This window comes from Miscanthus floridulus, unplaced genomic scaffold, assembly GCF_019320115.1.
Source record: "Miscanthus floridulus cultivar M001 unplaced genomic scaffold, ASM1932011v1 os_2181_1_2, whole genome shotgun sequence".
NCBI classification, from domain to species: domain Eukaryota; kingdom Viridiplantae; phylum Streptophyta; class Magnoliopsida; order Poales; family Poaceae; genus Miscanthus; species Miscanthus floridulus.
The window spans coordinates 38636-60000 of record NW_027098145.1 but is presented as its reverse complement, the minus strand read 5'-3'; the positions used below and the strand labels follow the sequence as shown (position 1 = coordinate 60000).

General features: G+C 46.9%; 1 protein-coding gene across 1 annotated transcript; it reads left to right on the top strand.

The window, feature by feature from the left end:
- The first annotated feature begins 9154 nt into the window (after positions 1-9154).
- Positions 9155-11960, top strand: LOC136534689 (ferredoxin--NADP reductase, leaf isozyme 1, chloroplastic-like). Its single transcript, XM_066527074.1, has 7 exons — positions 9155-9646; positions 9894-10027; positions 10407-10485; positions 10664-10755; positions 10951-11028; positions 11144-11441; positions 11607-11960. Exons 1-7 carry the CDS (start codon positions 9292-9294, stop codon positions 11672-11674), a joined length of 1104 nt encoding a protein of 367 aa, XP_066383171.1. The 5' UTR covers positions 9155-9291; the 3' UTR covers positions 11675-11960.
- Positions 11961-21365: the final 9405 nt, after the last annotated feature.

Below are 21365 nucleotides of genomic sequence, written 5' to 3'. Positions count from 1 at the left end.
TAACAATTCAAATTTAAATCGCATGTTGTACTATTAAAACATAATACTTTGAACGTGACGTCCACAAAAAATAGTTCCATAACAATTCACGATTATACGAGTCTTCATGAAATGGACAAAAAGCTAGATAGTGCCTTTTTATGTATGAATGGAAGCACCAGTGTGTAAACTAAATTAGGACTTCATTTAGTTTTCTCTAGCAACTAAACTCTTCTTAATCATCAATCTAACTATACATAAATATTTTTTTATGATAATCAAGTATAGCGAAAGGTTACTTTGTTCTTGAAAAGACATAATCATGAGATCATTGAATTTTTAGCATGTCGTGTTTTATCTAGGTGTTGCATATGTTTCACACTTATGTTGCAAGTATTTCATTCGGATGTTGTATATTTTCACACATATGTTGCAAGTGTTTATCTAGATGTTGCATATGTTTTGCAATGGCTACACAGGTGTTTCCCTCGTGTTTCAGACGTATGTTGCAAGTGTTTCAACTGTTTCGGACATATGTTGCAAATGTTTTCTCTGGATGTTATAAAAATAAATCTAGTGTTGCACATTTTGGAGTGGACCCTATCTCTATAGGAGTCGCCTGCTGCAGCTGCTGGGCTTAGGCGTGGGACACGACACGGCGTGGGACCCCACGTGAAGCAGGCGTGTGGCGCGGGCGTCCGGACGCTAGCCCCGTCCAGACGTTCAAGCGCTAGCCTTTCCCTTCGTATTTTAGATTAAACTAGCAACCAATCCTTGTATATCAGACTTGTATTAAAAATAAGAAAATAATTTATTTGTCTAAATATAATTGTACAGTCTGTTCACTAAATGTATAATTATTATCATTGAAGATTTTCATGTAAAATTACCTAACATAATGACACCATGTAGTGTTTGCTTTGCATTTTTCATGAAGTAAAACGAGGTTATTGTAAAATTAACATTGGACTTATCCTCATGTCCCAACATAGCTGCCATCGCCTCATAGACGTATTACTCCCTCCAATCTGCCATGGTTGCAATATGCTCTTGCGCAAGTTTTATCTCCGCCCCACACCTCTAAAAATACGAAAATAAAAAAATCCTCATCCCAATCTCGGTAGCCATGGCTAGCTGCAGAAGCATTTATCACCAAAATACAACACTTATTAGATACACAAACGATGAACATATATAGATAGACAGTTTTATTCTTCTAATCCCACCGCCGGCAGGAATTATAGACTTTTTTTTTTATTACAGCTTGAGAGCTTGACCCTCCCTATATTTGTGATCGTGTCCATGCATGCAGACATGCAGTGAACTGATCATCAACCAGACTGGACGGCCCTGATCTGCGGCTTCTTGACACGTGCACCTGGTCCAGCTCGACGCCGCGCGGCAGGTGGAACCGTACCGTCTTTCAGTCTCTGGAACTTGCGCTGCTACGCTTGACGAGGCGCCATGCCTCGTCCTTGTGCCTCGTCCTTGCCGGTCTCCTCTTGGCGCGGTGGTCGCTGATGACGAGAATGTTGTCCTCTACCTTGACCTCTTGGCAGCCTCTTTCTCGACGTCGGGGAGGTCGGCCCTAAACACGTGGTACCTCAATGGTCTCCTTCCAGTCGATGCTCACGTTGGTGAGGACGGGGCATTGCTCGGTGGGCGTCCATAAGTCGGAGAGCGGGTCGAACATGTTGCTGTTGCGCACCGGCGACATTGCTTGCTTCTTGAGATCGGACTCGACGCTGCTTTCTAGGAGATTAGCTAGCCGCTTCGATTGCTGCTCGTATCCAACTTTGAAGAGAGATCGCTCCATTGCCGTTTCGTTTTATAGGTCGTTGTAGTGAGAGCTACGCGGATCATGGACACTTGAACAAAGAATCTTTCTTGGAGACATTTCCAACGCACAAGAGGACATGGCAACCAATGAATTGATGTGCCGTCGGGGGAGTGTATGCCCCACGGTTTTCGTTCAGAAAAAATGAATTGGTGTGTCATCTACGCGATGCGGACCGAAGAATCACCGGCAGGACGCCAGGACGCAACACGCAATTGCATATCTCTCCTCTATCTCTGTTTAGGGCAGGTACATTGGTACATGTCAGCGGTCTTATAGACGGTCTCATGCAGCGCCACGTACAATTTTAGATGATGTGGAAGAAAGAGAAAGGAGAGAGAAAGTCAAGCCGTTGTCTCGTGAAACAACGAGCTCATGTCCGTCATCTTCGCTGGATGAGACGACATCCGATCCATTGTACGCCGAAGTCGTTTCGCTGGATCCGCCGCGGCGCTGCGCCAAATCCCTTTGCTCGCGCCAAATTCTTCCTCGCTCCTATTTCTGGCGCCAAAAATTATTCGTCCATGGCGCCAATGCACTTCCTTTTCTTCGTATCTAACTCATCTGCAGACTGCAACTTCCTCTTCCTAATTTCTCTGCTCCCAAAACTCAGCCATCCCTCTCCGACGGCGCTGCCCACGGCGACCGCACGCAGCAGTAGAGCGGAATGGGAAGACATGGTTAGTTATTTTTCTTCTACGAATATCCAAATTTTGACACCTAATACTCCATAGATAGTTCGAATTGGATAGCAGCAATAATCAATTTTAGTGTGAATTGTTTGGAGGGGTAGTCTACCATTTTTTATGCATCCCAGAGGGGCTATAATTGAAGATACTATTGTTTCTGGTACAAAAATCTCTATATCAATGGAAAATGCCCTACATTTGAGTGCGGTTTGAATTATTGATTTACGTAATTAGAAGTAACCAATTAGGTTTACGACGAAACCTAGAAATCGATCACTGATCCAATTTGACTACCTCTACGGGATAGACCTCAACAGAAAACTGTTGAGTAACGGCAGCAAGTGATTGAGTTCAGTCCTCGTAGAAAATTATTGACTCTAGAGATATGGTAATATGGAGAAGACAAAATTGTTTGAAGCACGCACAGAACCGGAAGCGCCCCTTGTTTCAAAGAGAGGAGGACAGGTTATTCACATTTAATTTGATGGTTAGTGATAATTAAGACCCCCAGATGAAAATAGGGATGTCTCCTATGCTATCCATGCGTGCTGCCAAAAATGGTGGCCGTCCCCGGCGCCCGAACCTGCCGCGCCTCGCCCCGTTGGCCCAGGCTACGAGCATGCCCCTTGAACTTCCATCGCCGTCAGCGGCAGCGGCAGCGGCAGCGGCACCGGCGACAGCCACAACCCCAGCAGCGCAAGCCACTCCTGGTTCATTTGACACTTAATCGACATGGCTACCGATGCTGGCCAACTATTCTGCCCCCATGGTCCAAAACTCAGATCTGAGTGCCTCAAGCAGTCAAGCTGTTCGATGCAAGAGGAAAGGTACGTATGGCATCTGTACTGATTCGAATCTGTACTGATTGGAATCGGAGGGAGTAATTTGGATGCATTTTGAGAGAAAGAATGAACATATTGCTTAATTCTTTTTGGTGAGTGTTTAGACTGCTTATTTAGGACCATTATTATAGTTGTTTGCTTTTTCCAGTTTGCTTACTAATTTATACGGATATCATATTGCAAGATTTTAATGTCAACTGATACTGACATCTAATACATGGTAGTCCTGTGCCTTTCCTTGCGAAACTGAAAATCAGTTTCCAGATATTTGCTATGCTATGACTACTTGCACTTTAAGTTTTTTTGGGTAGCATAAATGCATAACATATTCATTATTTTTTCTCCAGTGATATGAGTTCGTACCCACCTGGTGGTTTTCTAAATTTCATGCAACGTTCTTCGAACTACTCACTTCAAGAGAATCGTCACCAGGCACCCATGTCGGGTAATTTTGTTAACACGAGTAGCCGTGCTCAATATGCTTCATTTGAGGCACAACAACCACAGATGGCTAAAGCAAAGTCATCTCATTCATTGCCTGAAGAAAACACACCACATTCAGTACTTGGTTCCCAGGCTGCCGCTGCTCATGTAGTGGACATTGATAACATTGATGGTAATGGAGGCAGTCCAAGCACGTTCACAAAAAAGACCAGAGGAAGTAGGCCTGCCAAGAGGATGATATGGACACCTAATGAAACCATGAGACTGGTAAAATCCCTGTATACTCTCTACATACGTACCCATCTTTTGTATAATATGTTTGTGCATCTTATAACCATCTATGTTGACATGTAGGTTAGTGCTTGGTTGAAAAACTCAAACGATATGGTTAAAGGAAACTGGAAGAGAAATGATCAATATTGGGTATCAGTAACTGCCATGTTCAACAGCACGACTCCAGATGATAGAACCAGAGAAATTAAGCAACTGAAGGAATAATGGCATCGTGTGAACAAAAGTGTGAATTACTTTCAAGGCTGTTGGATAAAAGCAGAGCGATTTCGTGGCAGTGGGGAGTCTGATGAGCAGGTAATGGACAATGCCAAGGTTTTCTATGAGGAAGAGTCTGATGATGGTGAGTTTAAACTTGAAGCTTGTTGGAAGGTTCTTCGAGATCAACCAAAGTGGCATGCATACAATGAGGACCTTAATGGATCTCACAAAAGAAAGTATTCCGAGACAAAAGAAAGTATTCCGGTTGCATGGAGAGGACAATACACTAGCGGTCACAAGCATGCTCCTACTATGATTCTTGAGGCTGTTGCTACACATGATCTTCGGATATGGCATAGTTACTTTGGTGTTGCTGGTGCTAACAATGACATCAATGTACTGAACCACTCGCCTTTGTTCATACAAGCATTGAAAGGTGAAGCACCTCAAGTGCATTTTTCCGTCAATGGAAAACAATATAACAATGGTTACTATCTCGCCGACGGAATATATCCACAGCGGGCTGCCTTTGTGAAGTCGATAGTAGCCCCCCAAAGTGATAAGGACACAGTTTATGCACAAGAGCAAGAAAGTGCAAGGAAAGATATTGAGCGTGCATTTGGGGTGTTGCAATCTCGATTTAACATTGTGCACAGGAAACGCCAAATTTACCGAGTGTTTTTATGTTTGCCGAGTGTATTCTCTTGGACACTCGGCAAACAAGTTCTTTGTCCAGTGCTGTGCTAAAAACACTCGGCAAAAAAAAAACACTCGGTAAAGAGGAGGTTTGTTGAGTGTAAAAAAAAACACACGGCAAAGATGGGGTTTGCCGAGTGTTTTTTTTACACTCGGCAAAGAAGTAAAATATTTTTTCTGGGAAAGAAAGAGAAGAAAAAAATAAAAAAAAACTTTGCCGAGTGCCCAAATCCAGGGCACTCGGCAAAGAAATAAAATCTTTTTTTTCTGGGAAAGAAGGAGAAGAAAAAAAAATCTTTGCCGAGTGCCCAGATCTAGGACACTCGGCAAAGGAAAAAAAAAATTTGGGAAAGAAGGAGAAGAAAAAAAAAACTTTGCCGAGTGCCCAGATCTAGGACACTCGGCAAACGAAAAAAATCTTTTTTTAACCTCCAGTGGACGCGCCCTAGGTATCCCCGCACGGCCCCCTCCCCGTCTCCCCGCGCCGCGTCCACATGTCCCCTCCCCTTCTCCGCGCACGCGCCGCCCCCTCCTCCCTCTCGGCGCCGACGCGGCCTGCCCTCCCCTCCTCCCTCGCCGGCGCGGCCCAGCCTCCCCTCCTCCCTCGCCGGCGCAGCCCACCCTCCCCCCTTCCTCTCTCGGCATGGCGACGCTCCCCCTGCCTCTCCCTACACGGCGGCGCACCTCCCTCCCTCCTCCACCGCCTCCATCAGATCTGGCCCCGGCGTGGGCGGATCCGGCGACGGTGACGCACGGGGAGGCCGAATCCGGCCCCGACGCGGGCGGACGGATCTGGCGTGCGGCCCGCCTCTCCCGATGCGGCGGCGCTCCCCCTGCCTCTCCCTGCACGGCGGCGCACCTCCCTCCCTCCTCCACCGCCTCCACCAGATCCGGCCCCGGCGCGGGCGGATCCGGCGACGGTGGCGCACGGGGAGGCCGGATCCGACCCCGACGCGGGCGGACGGATCTGGCGCGCGGTCCTCCTCTCCCGGCGCGGCGGCGCCCTCCCCCTCCCATTCCCGGCGGTGGTGCCCTCCCCCCTTCCTCTCTCGGCATGGCGACGCTCCCCCTGCCTCTCCCATTCCCGGCGGCGCTCCTCCACCGCCTCCACCAGATCCGGCCCCGGCGTGGTGGCGCAGCGTGGTGGTGGTGCGGTCTGGTGGTGGTGCGGCGTGGTGGCGGCGCGGCGAGGAGAAGACGACTGGTTGTTTTTTTTCTGAAAAATTGTTTGCCAAGTGTTTTTGGGGCACTCGGCAACGTCTTTGCCGAGTGCGCGACAAAAAACACTCGGCAAACTAGCGTTTGCCGTCAAAACGTTTACCGAGTGTCGTTTGCCTGCCGAGTGTTTTGGGGGCTTCGCCGAGTGCCCCTGGCACTCGACAAAGATCCTGTATCCGGTAGTTGATCGTCCAACACGTAAGTGGAAAAGGGTAGATGTTGATAAAATCATGCAAGCTTGTATTATTCTTCACAATATGATTATTGAAGACCAAAGACAGCCAGGTGCAATGTCTTTTGATTTAAACTCAACTCCAGGAGGGCTATCATATATATGCTCTACCACCAGTAGTCCGTATAGGGAACAACATGTGCTTTTCTAGAGTACTACAAAGAAATGCTGCAATCCGTGATCGAGAGACACATACCCAACTTAGTAATGATTTAGTTGAACATATATGTCATCGTCGTCTTCAGAATAGGCACAATAGCTAAACTCTGATTTATATGATCTTTTAAATGTGTACCAAGTGCTTTGCAATAAATATCGGCCCATTTGATTATCTCTTGCATAATTTGCACGGTTATATCAGATTTGTAATGAATAGCATATTTTATAATCCTATATGGTAATGTCTACACGACTCAATGACATAAATAAGCTACATCGTTATGATCATGGGCGGATCTAAGGGTATTCCCCAGTATTCCCGGGAATACCCAACTTTTTTGGATACTTTCATGTATATATGTGTATGTACTTGTATATAAATGTATATGTTGCAATATTCTGCAGTATTTTCGTTGATTGCAGCCCGAAATAATCAAATGAACGGGCTTTCGGCCTACTTTCCAAACTTCCACCTTCCCAGAGTAGCCCACTTTGTGGGATATTCAATTATTTTTGTGGAAGTGGGAATATCCAAGTTTGAAATTCTGGCTCCGCCACTGGTTATGATCATATATGATCCTATCATTCATTTGGTCTATGCATAATTTTACGAATTATATGTTACTACCAGAGAACTTAAAAGATGACTTATTGTATAGGTTGTTTGTTAGGTCGTTTCAAGATTACGTGACAATTTATGAGACTGTCTATTAGACACCACCAATGTACCCGTCCTTATCTTCTACCTATTATATTATTTTATTATTACATCTAAAAAATACCAACGGTTATCATCTGCGCCGCTAGAGCTCCAACGCGCGTAAAACTCGTACGCCGTGATTTTCTAACCGCGCGCCCGATTTAGTCAACGCGTCATCCTTCTTCCATCAAATCAGATCAAGAGCAACCATTCATAAATGGTTTTGCTATAAAGTATGTTGTCGTTTATAGTTGGTCCCACACCCCTGCTTTGCCTGCCCGATTTTTGCATTCACGGGAATCTAATGCAAAAACATTTGTTAGCTTTTCAATATTTTCTAAAAATGATCAAATCATCAGAGTCACACACGTATTAAAAAAAGTGAAACCAATTTTATTATGTTTCTGTAAACTAGATCTACATGAGAGGTAATAAATATCATGAAACGGTATTTATATTTATGTATAATTAGATTTACAGATTTCTTAATGTGTACGTCTAAATCGCAAGTCACGTGCATCGTCGTAGTTGTGGACGAAAAATTATAGCTCCGGTACAACACAAGTACATATGTCTATGTGTGTCCATAATTATATATTTCGAATTAGAGATGTATATATATAAATAGAAATATTATTATGCATACATACTGCTGAAGCTGTCCATCTTCTAGCAAGTCGAGCTGACCCAGCCACTTGCTCCTCACCTCGTCTCTCTTCCACTCATCTCCTCTCCTCTCCTCTTGCAATACTACAACAGATACAAACCCAATCCTCTCGTCTCCTCTACTGTAGATAGCTACGACCTACGACCCTTCGTTCCCCTCCATTCGACCCCACCTCGCTAGGACACCAGCCATGGCTGCCGTGACCTGGTATAAAACTTTGGGACGATGTCTCTTTGGCCACTTCACCATACGCCACATGTCCTCCATCTTTCAAAACAGAGAGTACTAACAAATGAATCTAATGTTTCCCTTATTGCATCATACATTATTAGAAATAAAATTAATCGTTCCATAAATGAATCTAATGTTTTCTAATTCGTCACTACGACACCATCAAATATACCATAGTTCATTAAGGACCTAGAGATTTAGGAATTGGTGTAGCCTTGTACCATGAAACTCTAGACACTACATATGCAAAGATTTTGATGTGTGAAAGTACAACTAGGGCACATACCTTGTATGAGAGGTCTCACCTTCGCCTTCTTTTGACTTGAGTAGGGGAAATCGATGTTTGAGAGGGGGAGGTGGCGAGGAGGGAGGAAATAGAGGTGCAGCCCAAGGAGGAAGATGAGCAGGAAGAGAGAAGGGGAGCTAGTGCGTGCCTCTGTATACCACCCTACCGTGCTAGGTGGGGCGGCACATCAGGGGGTGCCACGACAATAGGTCAGCAGGGGGTCGACCGCCACGGTGATAGGCCTGTCGTGCTAGCCGGCCTTGCACGACAGTGTGTATTTGCCGCGCTAGGGAATCTGGCGCGAAACATGTTAGATTTAAAAATAAAAATAGCTAGGATTAGATTTAAATTTCTTTTTTTTTAAAATTGAAAATAAAAAAATTCCATACCGATAAGCATCGGTCTAGTGATCTAGTGGTTGTAAATGGAACGCAAATTGAAGCGGTCCAGACGCCCTGTGTTCCTATCAATTCCGTTGGGGATTTGTTTTCGTATGCATATCGTCGTCGCTGCCTGTCTTTTAGCGAGCCGATCCCAACCCGACGTGGCACTGGCTTATTGGCCTGGAGCACTGGTCCTGTGAGGGAGAGAGACAGTCAGTGAGCGGGCAGCAGCCACTTGCTCCCCGCCTCGTCTCTCTTCCACTCATCTCCTCTCCTCATCGCTGGCTCCCCTCCTCTCCTCGCCTATCATCTTCCAATACTGTTACCGTTACAAATCCAATCCTCTCCTCTACTTTAGCTTTAGCTAGCTAGCTACGGCCCTTTGGTCCCCTTCTTCATTCGACCCCACGCACCTCGCCAGCAAGACGCCGCCAGCATGGCTGCCGTGACCGCGGCGGCCGTCTCTCTGTCCTCCTCGTCGTCCCCAGCTGCTGCTGCCAAGGCCAAGGCGGCGTCCCCGTCGTCGCCATGCAGCCACCTCCAGTTCCTGTCCTTGTACCCGCAGCGGCGGCGGCACGGCGCCCGCGCGGTGCGAGTGCAGGTGTCCAGCACCGAGACCGCGGAGGCGGATGCGGTGAAGAAGGAGAAGGTGTCCAAGAAGCAGGACGAGGGCGTGGTCACCAACAAGTACAGGCCCAAGGAGCCGTACATCGGGAGGTGCTTGTCCAACGCTAGGATTACCGGCGACGACGCGCCCGGGGAGACGTGGCACATGGTCTTCAGCACCGAAGGTACGTAGTATATGTAGTTTACTAGTCTCTCTACACTCTACTCATCTCTACCCTCGTCTCTCTCTCTCTCTCTCTCTCTCTCTCTAATTAGTAAGCTACTAGGATAAGATAAGATATGGTCATGCATGCAGCTGGCATCACCGTGCTAAGCATACAAGCAAGATAGAGATTAAAATTTTAAAATTGGTGTATGTATATTTACATGTGTTATGATATATATATATATAAACATGGGGTGTGCATGCAGGCGAGGTCCCCTACAGAGAGGGGCAGTCCATCGGCATCATCGCGGACGGCGAGGACAAGAACGGCAAGCCGCACAAGCTCAGGCTCTACTCCATCGCCAGCAGCGCCCTCGGAGATTTCGGCGACTCCAAGACGGTGAGCCATCTTCGAGTTGCTTGCATGCAGCTGCATATATGCATCGCCAACAATTAATTATATATATTACCATTAATTACAAGAACATCATATGGCAACTTTTTCCTGTGGTGCGTTTCTTTGGTCGCTTTCAGTGGCCTCCCTGGTTCTGCAGTTCTTTCTGGTAGTTGTCTCTTGTCTGGTTAGGCATAGTGGCAGGTTTTCGCAACCAGAACTGGGGGGGACTACTAGTCCTGTAATTTTCAAACTTTTTGTTTTTTCTTTGTGTAATATATACACCAGATTTGCCGCTCTTTCTTAAAATATATACACGACGTCATCTATCCAAATTAATTAAAACAATAATTAAAAAAACTTTTGTTATTGTATATGTGTATAGGTGTCGCTGTGCGTGAAGAGGCTAGTCTACACCAACGATCAAGGGGAGATCGTCAAAGGAGTCTGCTCAAACTTCCTCTGTCAGTTTTGTTTCCTCTCTCTCTTCTGTTCAAATTCGATTCAATTGTTCCATGCAGACTAAGCATAGAACCTGTCAAATTAGGGATTAGAGTCGTTTTTCAAGGGATCGGAGATGTGTGTTCAAAGGATCTCACCTGTACGCTGTCTCGTTGTCTGATATATGTCCTGTGCATGCAGGTGACTTGAAGCCAGACGCTGAGGTGAAGATCACAGGGCCAGTGGGCAAGGAGATGCTCATGCCCAAAGACCCCAATGCAACAATCATCATGGTGATTCATCTCATCTTATCCATCCATGAATATAATAATGGAATTGCTATCTATCTGTTTAATTTGCAGTGCAACCAGCTCATCTTCACCATGCATATATATGCATGATTCCTGCACACGCTGATAAACTGAATGACCATCAGACAGATCGATAACTGAACATGTCCGCTCCTGAATCCTGATGTATATATGCAGCTCGCAACGGGTACTGGTATCGCTCCGTTCCGCTCCTTCTTGTGGAAGATGTTCTTTGAGGAGCACGAGGACTACAAGGTGAGTGTGCATCTGTGCTCTCAGCCAGTCCCAATTAAACAACAGAGACAGATAATAATGCAATTTACATACAAATTAGTGTGAGGAATGGAATGAACTAACTGAAATTATATAGTACACCGGTCTTGCGTGGCTGTTCCTGGGAGTCCCGACGAGCGACACCCTGCTGTACAAGGAGGAGCTGGAGAAGATGAAGGAGATGGCGCCTGAAAACTTCCGGCTGGACTTCGCGGTGAGCCGGGAGCAGACGAACGCGGCCGGGGAGAAGATGTACATCCAGACGCGGATGGCGGAGTACAAGGAGGAGCTGTGGGAGCTGCTCAAGAAGGACAACACCTACGTCTACATGTGCGGGCTCAAGGGCATGGAGAAGGGCATCGACGACATCATGGTCGACCTTGCAGCCAAGGACGGTACGCACACATGCATGTGTTTGTTGCATTGCATTGTACATTTGGACTACGCTACTAGCTTACACATGTTGCATTGTATTGTCATCTCTTCTCGATGCTTTGCTTAATTTGCTGCATTGGTTTGGTTAACCATGCATGCATGCATGCATCATTATCATCCATCAGGGATCGACTGGATGGAGTACAAGAAGCAGCTCAAGAAGGGCGAGCAATGGAACGTCGAAGTCTACTGATCCATGTATTGATCCATGACGACGACCAATACGTTTTTTGCTTTTGGTTTTGTTGTGCAAGCTCCGCTCGATCTGTTCAACGACCTGCCTTCTGCTCTGCCGATGGCCTATATAGCCACTAGATGCATCCTTCGTTGATCAGCTCAAGCAAGCTGATGACGAGTTAGCATTGCATTGCTGAGATCAATGAAATTGTTGGCTCGTCGTCCGAGTCAGACTCGGTCTATCGATGTACATACCTTACGATTGAAAGACATATATAATCCACGCATGATTTCTTTCTGGAGCCCTTTTTGCCCCCCTAAAAAACGGTTTTGATTTTTTTTAATCAAAACTATAACTATTTTTCCCTAAAAAGTGCTTGCCATCTATGGTTGACTAGGAGCAACGTAAATTTTTTTTTTGCTCAGCCAAAGGAGTTATAGCTTTGGGGTATTACAAGCCGAGAGAGAGGGGGGATGGGGACAACTAGTAACTCATAGTCATAGGGAAACCAAAGTACACCGTTGCGACAATGTAACTCTCTCCAATAAGCATAGGTACTTCCATAGGTGGGCTGCATGCATCCTTGCTGGCCGCAGCAAAACGACTGATGGATGGCGCACCACATCGTTCATATAGATGAGCAACCGGGCCACCCGGCCCGGCCCGTGCCAGGCATGGCCTGATCAAGCACGACACGGTAGGGCCCGGCGTGCCCTGGGCCGTGCCGCCCCAGTCCTTCGTGCCTGGCCGACGGCCCAGGCACGGCCTGTCGAGCCACTTTCCATGCCGGGTCGGCCTAGAAAGCACGGCCCTTTTAGCAGTCCGGGCCTACCCGAGGTCCGCGTCCATGCCACCTTACGCCGCCTCCGCGTCGCGCGGGGAGCTTGAGGCCACCACGTCGTGAGGAGGGAGGGAGCTCGAGACCACCGCATGGGGGTGGGTAGGAGGGAGGGAGCTCGAGATCCGCGCGCAACGACAGGGCTGCGGCGACGCCCATGCCGGAGGGGGAGGAGGGAAGAGGAGACGGTGGGCTGGCGGCGCGTCCGCGTCGCGTGGAGGTGGCGCGCGAGGGGCGTGCGGGAGATCCATACGAGTACGACGGTGCGAGGCGAGGGGATTCGAGTGAGGAGCACAGGCGGTGTCGGGAGGAGTACCAAGGGATGGGGACTAGGCATTAGGGTTAGGAGTTGCACATTATATATGGTAGGCAAGTTAGTGGGCCTCTACCGGGCCTGTGGCCAAAAGCCGGGTCGTGCCGTGCCGCCTGCCGGCGCGGGCCTGCACAACACCGGGCCGTGCCGTGGTTGGGCCGGGCCAAAAAACCGTGCTTCGGGTCGGGCCACCGGGCTGTGGCTGCATGCTCAACTTTAATCTTTCATGTGCTTCTAAAGCATCCATCACATTCACACAAGATGCAAGAAGACATTAGACATGCAGTGCAGCCTAGGTGTAATGTGATGGATGGCGATTGGCGCACCACATAGTTCATGTGCTTCTAAAGCATCCATCACACCAGATGCAAGAAGACATCCGAGTGCAGACAAGATGTAACGATCCCGGTTTTTTTATTTATTTATCCATTTTTTTTTTTTTTTGCAACTACAAATATTGCCTAGAAATCAGTGGCGGAGCCAGAAATTATATACACAGGGGGAACGGGAAAAAAAGTTTCAATATATACGATCTGAGCGTAGCTCATCTATTTAGATTTTTCGAGGTGCATTTGTTGCCCCATAGAACCTTGATTGTTATTACTAGTTAAGTACATGTTAAGTAAAACGTAAAATATGATGAAATGTAAGTACACATTTAGTAAAATCTAAAATTTCAATAAATGTGTCCTTATACGGTAGGCAAAAAAGTTTCTATAATTCAGAATTGCATTTTGTATGATTTTATTGTCCAAAAGATATCGAAAGGCATATATGGAAAAAAAAACTTATCGTATCTTTCTAATATAAATATAGATCATTAAATTATATACTTTAAGTAAAATGTTTTTGTTGCTAGAAATCACGATCACGAGTTCAAGCCGCCGCTATAGGTTACACAATTTTTCACACAAAAAAACAATGCTGCGGGTGCTTAACCCGCAACCTCACGCCTTGCACATATCTTCCCTAACCAATCCACCCATAAGACACTTGTGTTCATATTAGATATTCGTCCGCCTTATTTTATCTTCATTCGATTTTAAAATAAGTATTTGGGACCATAAATAAATTCAAATGAAAAAGTTATCAACTACACTTTGTGTAATATACAACTTTTGTTTTGGTCGTTTCTCCATCTGAGGTAAAATGTGAGAAATTCAAAAGTAATTTTCCTTGAATAGATGGTATCAAATAAAAATGTTGTCAACTACAAAGTTGCATAACTTTTTGAGATCTACAACTTTTGTTTTGGTCATTTCTCCATCCAAGACTATTTAAAAATTCTAATTTTACTATGGATCTCCGATTTTAGAGACCGCTCTATTTACAACCGCCTCTAAAAATCGATTTCTAGAGACAGCTCTAGCCGCGTCTAAAATAGGGGCATTTGTAGAGGTGACTAGGAATAGAGCTGCCTCTAAAAAATGAATTTTAGAGGCGGCTGGAAATAGAACCGCCTCTACAAATGTATTTTTAGAGGTAGCTCGGTTTGGACGCTATCGTAGAAGCGACTGGAAATAGAACCGCCACTATAAATGTATTTTTAGAGATGGCTTGATTAGGACACCACTGTAGAGGCTGCTGAAAATAGACCTATTGCCGAAAATCAATTCTACAGTAGTGTTAGAGAAATGCTTTTTTTTCAAAACATCCTCTCTTTTCCCTATTTCAAAATCATAGGTTAGAAGTTCAATTAAAATATTACTTCGCATACAACATAATCGAGTTAAGTTTTTAAAAAAATTATAATCAAATAAATAATATGAGGTTGAATTTAAGCTACCTCTGGAATTCAATCTGAACTAATTATATTTTACCTAAACCATTAACCTAATCTCTCTTTTCTCTTCTGGATTGTTTAACTGTGGCCGGATTTGATGTATGTCATGGCTCGAAGTTAATGTATATGCATCGTTGAGCTTGTGGGCTTGATGTAATCACATTAATAATACTATTAATATTACGCTAGATATATAGAATTGATATTCTAAAAATGTATTATCATCGTCAAAATGCACGCCGTACCAGTGGTGACGAAGCCTCATCATTGTTCAATGGTACGCTGGGCCGATGGTGAAGTATTATCACTATTCACTTTCACAAACGAGGGCAACAGGTCCGGCTTTCTTATCTTATGGGCCGTATTTGGGCTAGAAAACCCATTATCATCATCTCCTCAGAAAGTTAGAAGCCCGATTTGTTGAGGAATGGTTTGGGCTGAATTTGAGTCTGAAGTTTAGAGGCTTGGCTTGAGTAGTTGTTGAGCGAGCAGTAATAAGGTTGGAGCCGTGGAGGACTCCCACACGGTCCACCTCCACCGGAGCAGGAACGTTATGACATATGCTTAGAGTATTAAATATAGATTAATTATAAAATTAAATGTATAGATCGAAACTAATTTGCGAGACAAATTTTTAAGTCTAACTAGCCTCATTCGTCTCGCGGACTACTGAGGACTTCTGTAATTTGTTTTACTATTATTATGTGAACACTCGATGTGACACCTTTATATGACACCCGTCTTGACACACCTAAACTTTAGTCCCGGCATTCAAACGCCCCTTCAAGAGTTTGTTCGGCTGGTATTAAAGTCGGCTGATAAGCCGACCGAAACTGGTTTATTGTAAGAGAAAAATACTATAGATTATATATGATAGGCCGACTCACAAGTTCAAGCCAACATGCCCCAAACCTCACACGCGAATGGAGCCTAGGCGGCGCCGGCGTCGTAACCGATGAGCGTAACGGCAGCGAGCAGTAAATGGCAATGCATGCATGCAGGTGCGGTTGGATCGCGACTTGCGACATGCAACCCTTTCTTCTTCTCCCGTTCGAGCTTTCACATCACTTGGCTGCTGGTGCTGGCTCTAGCCCCTGTTTAGTTGCTCCCAACTTTCAACTTTCGTACTATGCAAAAAGAAGATTCTTCGTCACATCAAATTTGTGGTACATGCATGGAGTATTAAATGTAGACAAAATCAAAAACTAATTGCACAGTTAGGTTGTACTTTGCGAGACGAACGTTTTGAACCTAATTAGTCAACGATTGGGCAATTATTACCAAATACAAACGAAATGCTACAGTGCACCACAGTGTTGCGCAGTAAATCCGGCAGCGGCGAATTCGTCGAACTAAACGTGGCCCTACTATTTAACCCCACCACACCGTCCGGCTCTCTTCGCCTGCCTCGGCACAGCAGCAACACCAGAAACAAACCCCTGATACCTCGAGGGCCGATCGTGGCCATGGCACAGGGCTGGTCGTCCTTTCCGGCGGACCTCGTGAACCGCGTCGCTGACTACCTCCTGGCCACCAACAACCTCGCCTACTATGCGGACCTGCGCGCCGCCTGCCACCACTAGCGCTCCGTCACCGTCGACCTGGAGCAACCAGCATGACCCCCGCTTTCGTCTCTCCCGGTGGGTCATGCTGGATGAACCTAAGGGCCCCGTTCGCTTGGCTGAATTTGACTAAAAAAACAAGTCAAAACACTGTTCCGGCTAAATTGTTGTGAGAAAAAAATATTGTTCCAGCTGAAAAAAAAATTGAAAAGCCGGATTTTAAGACAAGTGAACGGGGCCAAGGTCGTCTCCTCCATCCTCACGATCCTCGACGACGGTCCCTTCCTCTTCGTCAACACGGCCACCGGTCGCTTCCTCCGTATGAGAATGCCGATCCTCCGCGGCCTCTGCTACAAATTCGTCACAAGCACCCTCGACGGTCTCATCGTTCTGGCGGCCTTCGACTCCACGGACGCCGTGAGCGTCCTCAACCCCTTCACCGGCTCCATGATCTGTTTTGCGGCTCGACCACCAACCGAGCGGTCAGCATTCACTGCCTATGTCGTTGGTACAACGCCCACACTCGTGTTGGTTTCCGTCGCGTCAAACGATGTGTACTGGGCAGATCCCTAGAGCGGGTCTTTCTATGTGGAGACGCTTGGCAACTATCTGCAAGCAGGCTGCCTTAGATTGCCGCCGCTGTCACCGTGAATCTGTTCCTGGTGCCAAGAACATCTTCGGCCGCCATTGTTAGAGCAACTCCAGCCCAGCATGCAAATTGGGCCTCTATTTTTTTCATTTGCATGCTGGCCTGCAAAAAATAGGGACCCAAATTTGCTTCCAACTCTAGCCCAACACCCTATTCCAGCCCAAGAACGCCCCGCACACGCGCCGTTGCCCATGGCTGCCATGACAAGCCAAGGCTGACTTGAGGACTCTATGGTGTGCTCGTGTGGCTCAGGCTCACTCAACTCATAGTCAGTCCTCACACGGTCACAGCATGCACGACAACAAAAGCAATGCAATATACTGTGCTGCTGTGAGCCTGTGACAGTGAGCTCCATCCATCCAGTCCTCAACTCTAATGAACACATTTTTCTCTGATGGATGATGCCACAAACGTGGTGACCATGGTGGACGAGTGTTTCCTGATCTGGTCTCCCTATCAACATAATATTAAATTTTTGCTCATTTCATTTGATGATATAACCAAAACCAAAAGGTACTCTACCAGAGTTGACAGAATTGATGATACGGACCGGCTTGTGTTTGCATTGCAATTTGCACTTGCCATGTTTGATGATATAACAACAGTCACATGGCATTCTAGCTAGACAGCTAAACACTAGGCAGTTAACAAACATGCTACAATTGTACTATATGTTCTCATCGTGGCCCAAATTGCTGACAAGTGAGCACGCCTCAGCCCTTCAGAAGCTCAAGTATAACACAGCTCAGAACCAAAACAAAAGCAAAATAATGGTTGCCTGATCTGAACAGGCACATGACTGAGCTCAATGTGGAACAAGCAAAAATAGGTGAGTGACCAGCAAGAAAGGCCAAGTATCTTCTGCAATGTCTATACTAGATTTCTTTTGTATTGTACTTGTATAATGTTACAGTTGCACTTATAGAAGACAGAGACTTTACTATACTTATACTACCAGCACATACTTATAACATTGTGTTACAGTTGCAGCTCATAGGCTCAGAAGCTCTAGTATAATTGTGTTACGGTATCTTATAAAAATCACAATCATACTTATAATACCAGCACAATCTTATAGTAAAGTATAAGATTCTTATAGTAAAGTATAAGATTGTGTCAATTATAAGATTCTTATAGCTCTAGTATAATTTTAGAATCAACTGTAACACAATCTTATAAAAATCTTATAGTAAAGTATGATTGTGTTACACAATCTTATAGCTCACAGGCTCAGAAGCTCTAGTAACACAATCTTATAGAAAGTAATAGCACATACAAAAAAGATCAGAGAACATATGATTGTGATTGCCATAGCACATGCACATAGCTTATCTAAAATGTTTACCAATGAGCTCTTAACATTAGCACAACTCACCGAGTAGTCATTAGGCGTCCAATGGTTGGGGCTGAAGTCGCTGGCAACCTCATAGACGTGTGCTCGTGATGTTGTGGTGCTGCCGGCGTCCCAGGTGGCGGCGTGAGGCTCCGTGAAGGTCAACGAGTGAGGACAGAGTCGAGGCTACTCGTTGGGGAGCCGAGGAGGTAAGCCGCTGCCGCCACCGCCGGGAGAAGGATGTTCTTGGGACGAATGCGGCATCGGACGGGGATGCGGCGCGATGAATAGGCGACGTCGCGTGGGAGCCACCGTCGGACGGGGAGGCAGCCCGCCTCCGGAGAAGCCACGGGACGCATCACCGTCCATGGGAGAGGAACCGGCAGCGTGGTGGGCGTCGGCGTGGTGGGCGTCTTGCTGGTTGCGCTGCTACTGGTCGTCGGCGTGGTGGGCGTGGAGAGGAGGAAGAAGAGGGGCGGGCACGGGGATGGAGGCCAGGAACGCAAGCGGGGATGGAGAGGAGGAACAAGGACGAGGATGGAGAGGCGGGGATGGAGAGGAGAGGCGGGGATGGAGAGGAGGAACAAGGACGAGGACGCGGACGTAGGCGAGGTCGCCGGACCGGCGGGAACCGGCGGGACGAGGAGGAAGAAGAGGGGCGGCAGGAACCGGCGGGACGACGCGGAGGTAGGCAAGGATGCGAAGGAGGGCAGATCCGCGAGCTCCGTGGCCGCGATGGAGTCCAGGCGGCTCGCCGGACTGGACCTCGCCGGATCCCGCGGACGGCGGCGGTGGGGTGGCGGCGGCGGTGTGGCAGTCGGGGTGTCGGCGTGGGGAATAGGAGGCCCTGGTTTCTGGGGGCCTTCAACTAAATTTTGGAAGGTCTCCTAAAATGAGAGTCCAAATAGGAGGCCCATTGGAGTAGTTTTTTTTTGCTTGAGCTCTTAAAAATAAAATAGGGGTCTGTTTAGGGACTCCACTGGAGTTGCTCTTATGCGGTGGAGGTCCCTAGAGGGGACATCCTGGCGGCCTTGAAGCGCCGCCGCGGCATGGATGTTTTCAAGATTGATGCTGCTGGGGACGTGATGGAGAGGGTCAAAGAGCATCGGTAGCCTTGCTCTCTTCCTCGGCGTCAGGTGCCTTGTTGACACCGATTGCTTCCCGACGTCGAGGCCAACTACGCTTACTTCCAACTCATTGTCTCATTCCCTTGCCTGAGTTGCATCTGCAAGTTTAAAATTGGAACTTATGATGAATAACAGCTGGTCTTGGCATCCATGAACAAGTCGCGCCCTTATACATTAACGCACTTCCTCTGTAACTACACTATGGACATATACCAGGTCATCTGATAACGTGGGAAAAGCGCTTCATCGACCTCATGCTCAAGGGCTATGTCGATTGTGCTGACTAGTCCAGCGATCCGTGCTCAGAGACAATAAGTATTATTAGTTATTGTTTAATATATTTGTATTTGTATGTTTTTTTCTCCTTTACTTTATATAAGAAGTCATGAATCTTAATTTTGATTTTTCAAACTTTATGTTTAATTGACTGCTTATTATTATTGTACCTTTTAATTATCCTTTTTGCAATTTTCTATATCTATACCTGATAATAATAGAGAGATAAAGTTTCTGTCGTGATTTTGGTTTGATCTGGCCTCCCCTAACTAGCCGTGCGGATGGTGGTTTGACAATGAGTTAGAGACGGAAACGGATCAATTTCAGCTACAAAAGATTTTTCCAAATTGAATCCACCATGGACAGGTCTCCCGCTGTGGTACATGGACGGATTGATGACGGGGACGCGAGTTTGGATGACATTATGAAGCACACTGGATCATCGACGGGATGCAGACTGCAACCGCGGCGCAGTGGAGCTGTAGAGATTCACGGTGTTGCACTAGGTGCAGTGTCCTCTGAAGCTTGGCAGCTGCGCGGTGCTGGTTCTATTGCTTTTTTCTGTTGTGATACATTTTTTGAAGGAAAAGTAGGAATACAAATGAAAATACAGGTAAAGGCTGGCACAGATCTCGAGAGAACCTTTTACGGTGAAGATAGCACCTGCCGCGGCATGTACTTGCTGCAACCTGCAAGACATTTTCGCAAATGTTGGTTGTCGTGAAGAGCCACCGAGACTAGCAGCCAATGCACTAGCAGCCGCCGCATCTTTTAGGGCGTGTTTGAGTGATTGGAGAAGGGTGGCTCATGTGGCTGGCCAGAGATTGGCTAGAATGGGACATGCTCACCGGGTGCAACTACTCGTTTGTTTGTAGGTACAAAACTAAGGTAGGATGAGGGTGGAACATTATTTGGTAGACTGCACAAACGAATTTATTCAACTTGCATCAGCTCATGGGTAGAATTATTCCTTTCTTCTTCCCTGCTCCTACCACCATTCTTGGGGGACATTTTGCATGAACACGTTGCATACATAGCGTAGCTCTGCTCTTCCTAGTGTAACCGCGACCACCGGCCCTCCTCTTCACCTGTCTCCCATGCATGAGTGCCCTACCGGAGATCGTTACCGGAGAGGGAGGTGGACATGTGCAACGACGGCGGCACTGGCCATGGCGGCGAGGTGGGGAGGGGGTTGCAAACCGGAGGTGACTCTAGTGTCCACTCGTGGCTACAGCGAGCCTAGCTCACGTTCATTTCCCTGGATGCATCATCTTTGCTGCTTTAATGACCGTACGGGGCGGGCTAGCAGGCTAGGTTAGGTAAACAAACAGCCCATAGCTAGTGGGGCTGGCCGGCCGTCTAGGCCAAGGAAACAAACGCGCCCTTATAGGACCAGCAGACGAGCAGTGGAGCAGTCTCCGTGCGCTCTTTACCACCAGCAGCCCAAGCTGACCCTTTCTTCCTCGCCTCCGACCCCACCCGGCACCCCGGCATCCGCGCCACTGTGGTCCCTACCCCTACACCCCGGTGCGCCCGTAGCTGAGTGTCAGCAAACCTCACCCTAGGAACCCGTTGGTAGTGAAGGGACCATGACACCTAAGAGGGGGGGGTGAATTAGGTGACTTATAAATTCTAACTCTAAACCTATGGCCTCTTTTTCTAACTCTAGCAAAACCTATGCAATAGATGAACTATCTAAAAGTGCAACTACGGTTTTGCTAGTGAGTAACTATCTCTACCGCAAAACAAGTAATGTAAACAATGTAAATGCGAAAGCTAAAGAGCAAGATAGAGATATGCAAACCCCCGTCGACGACTCCGGTAT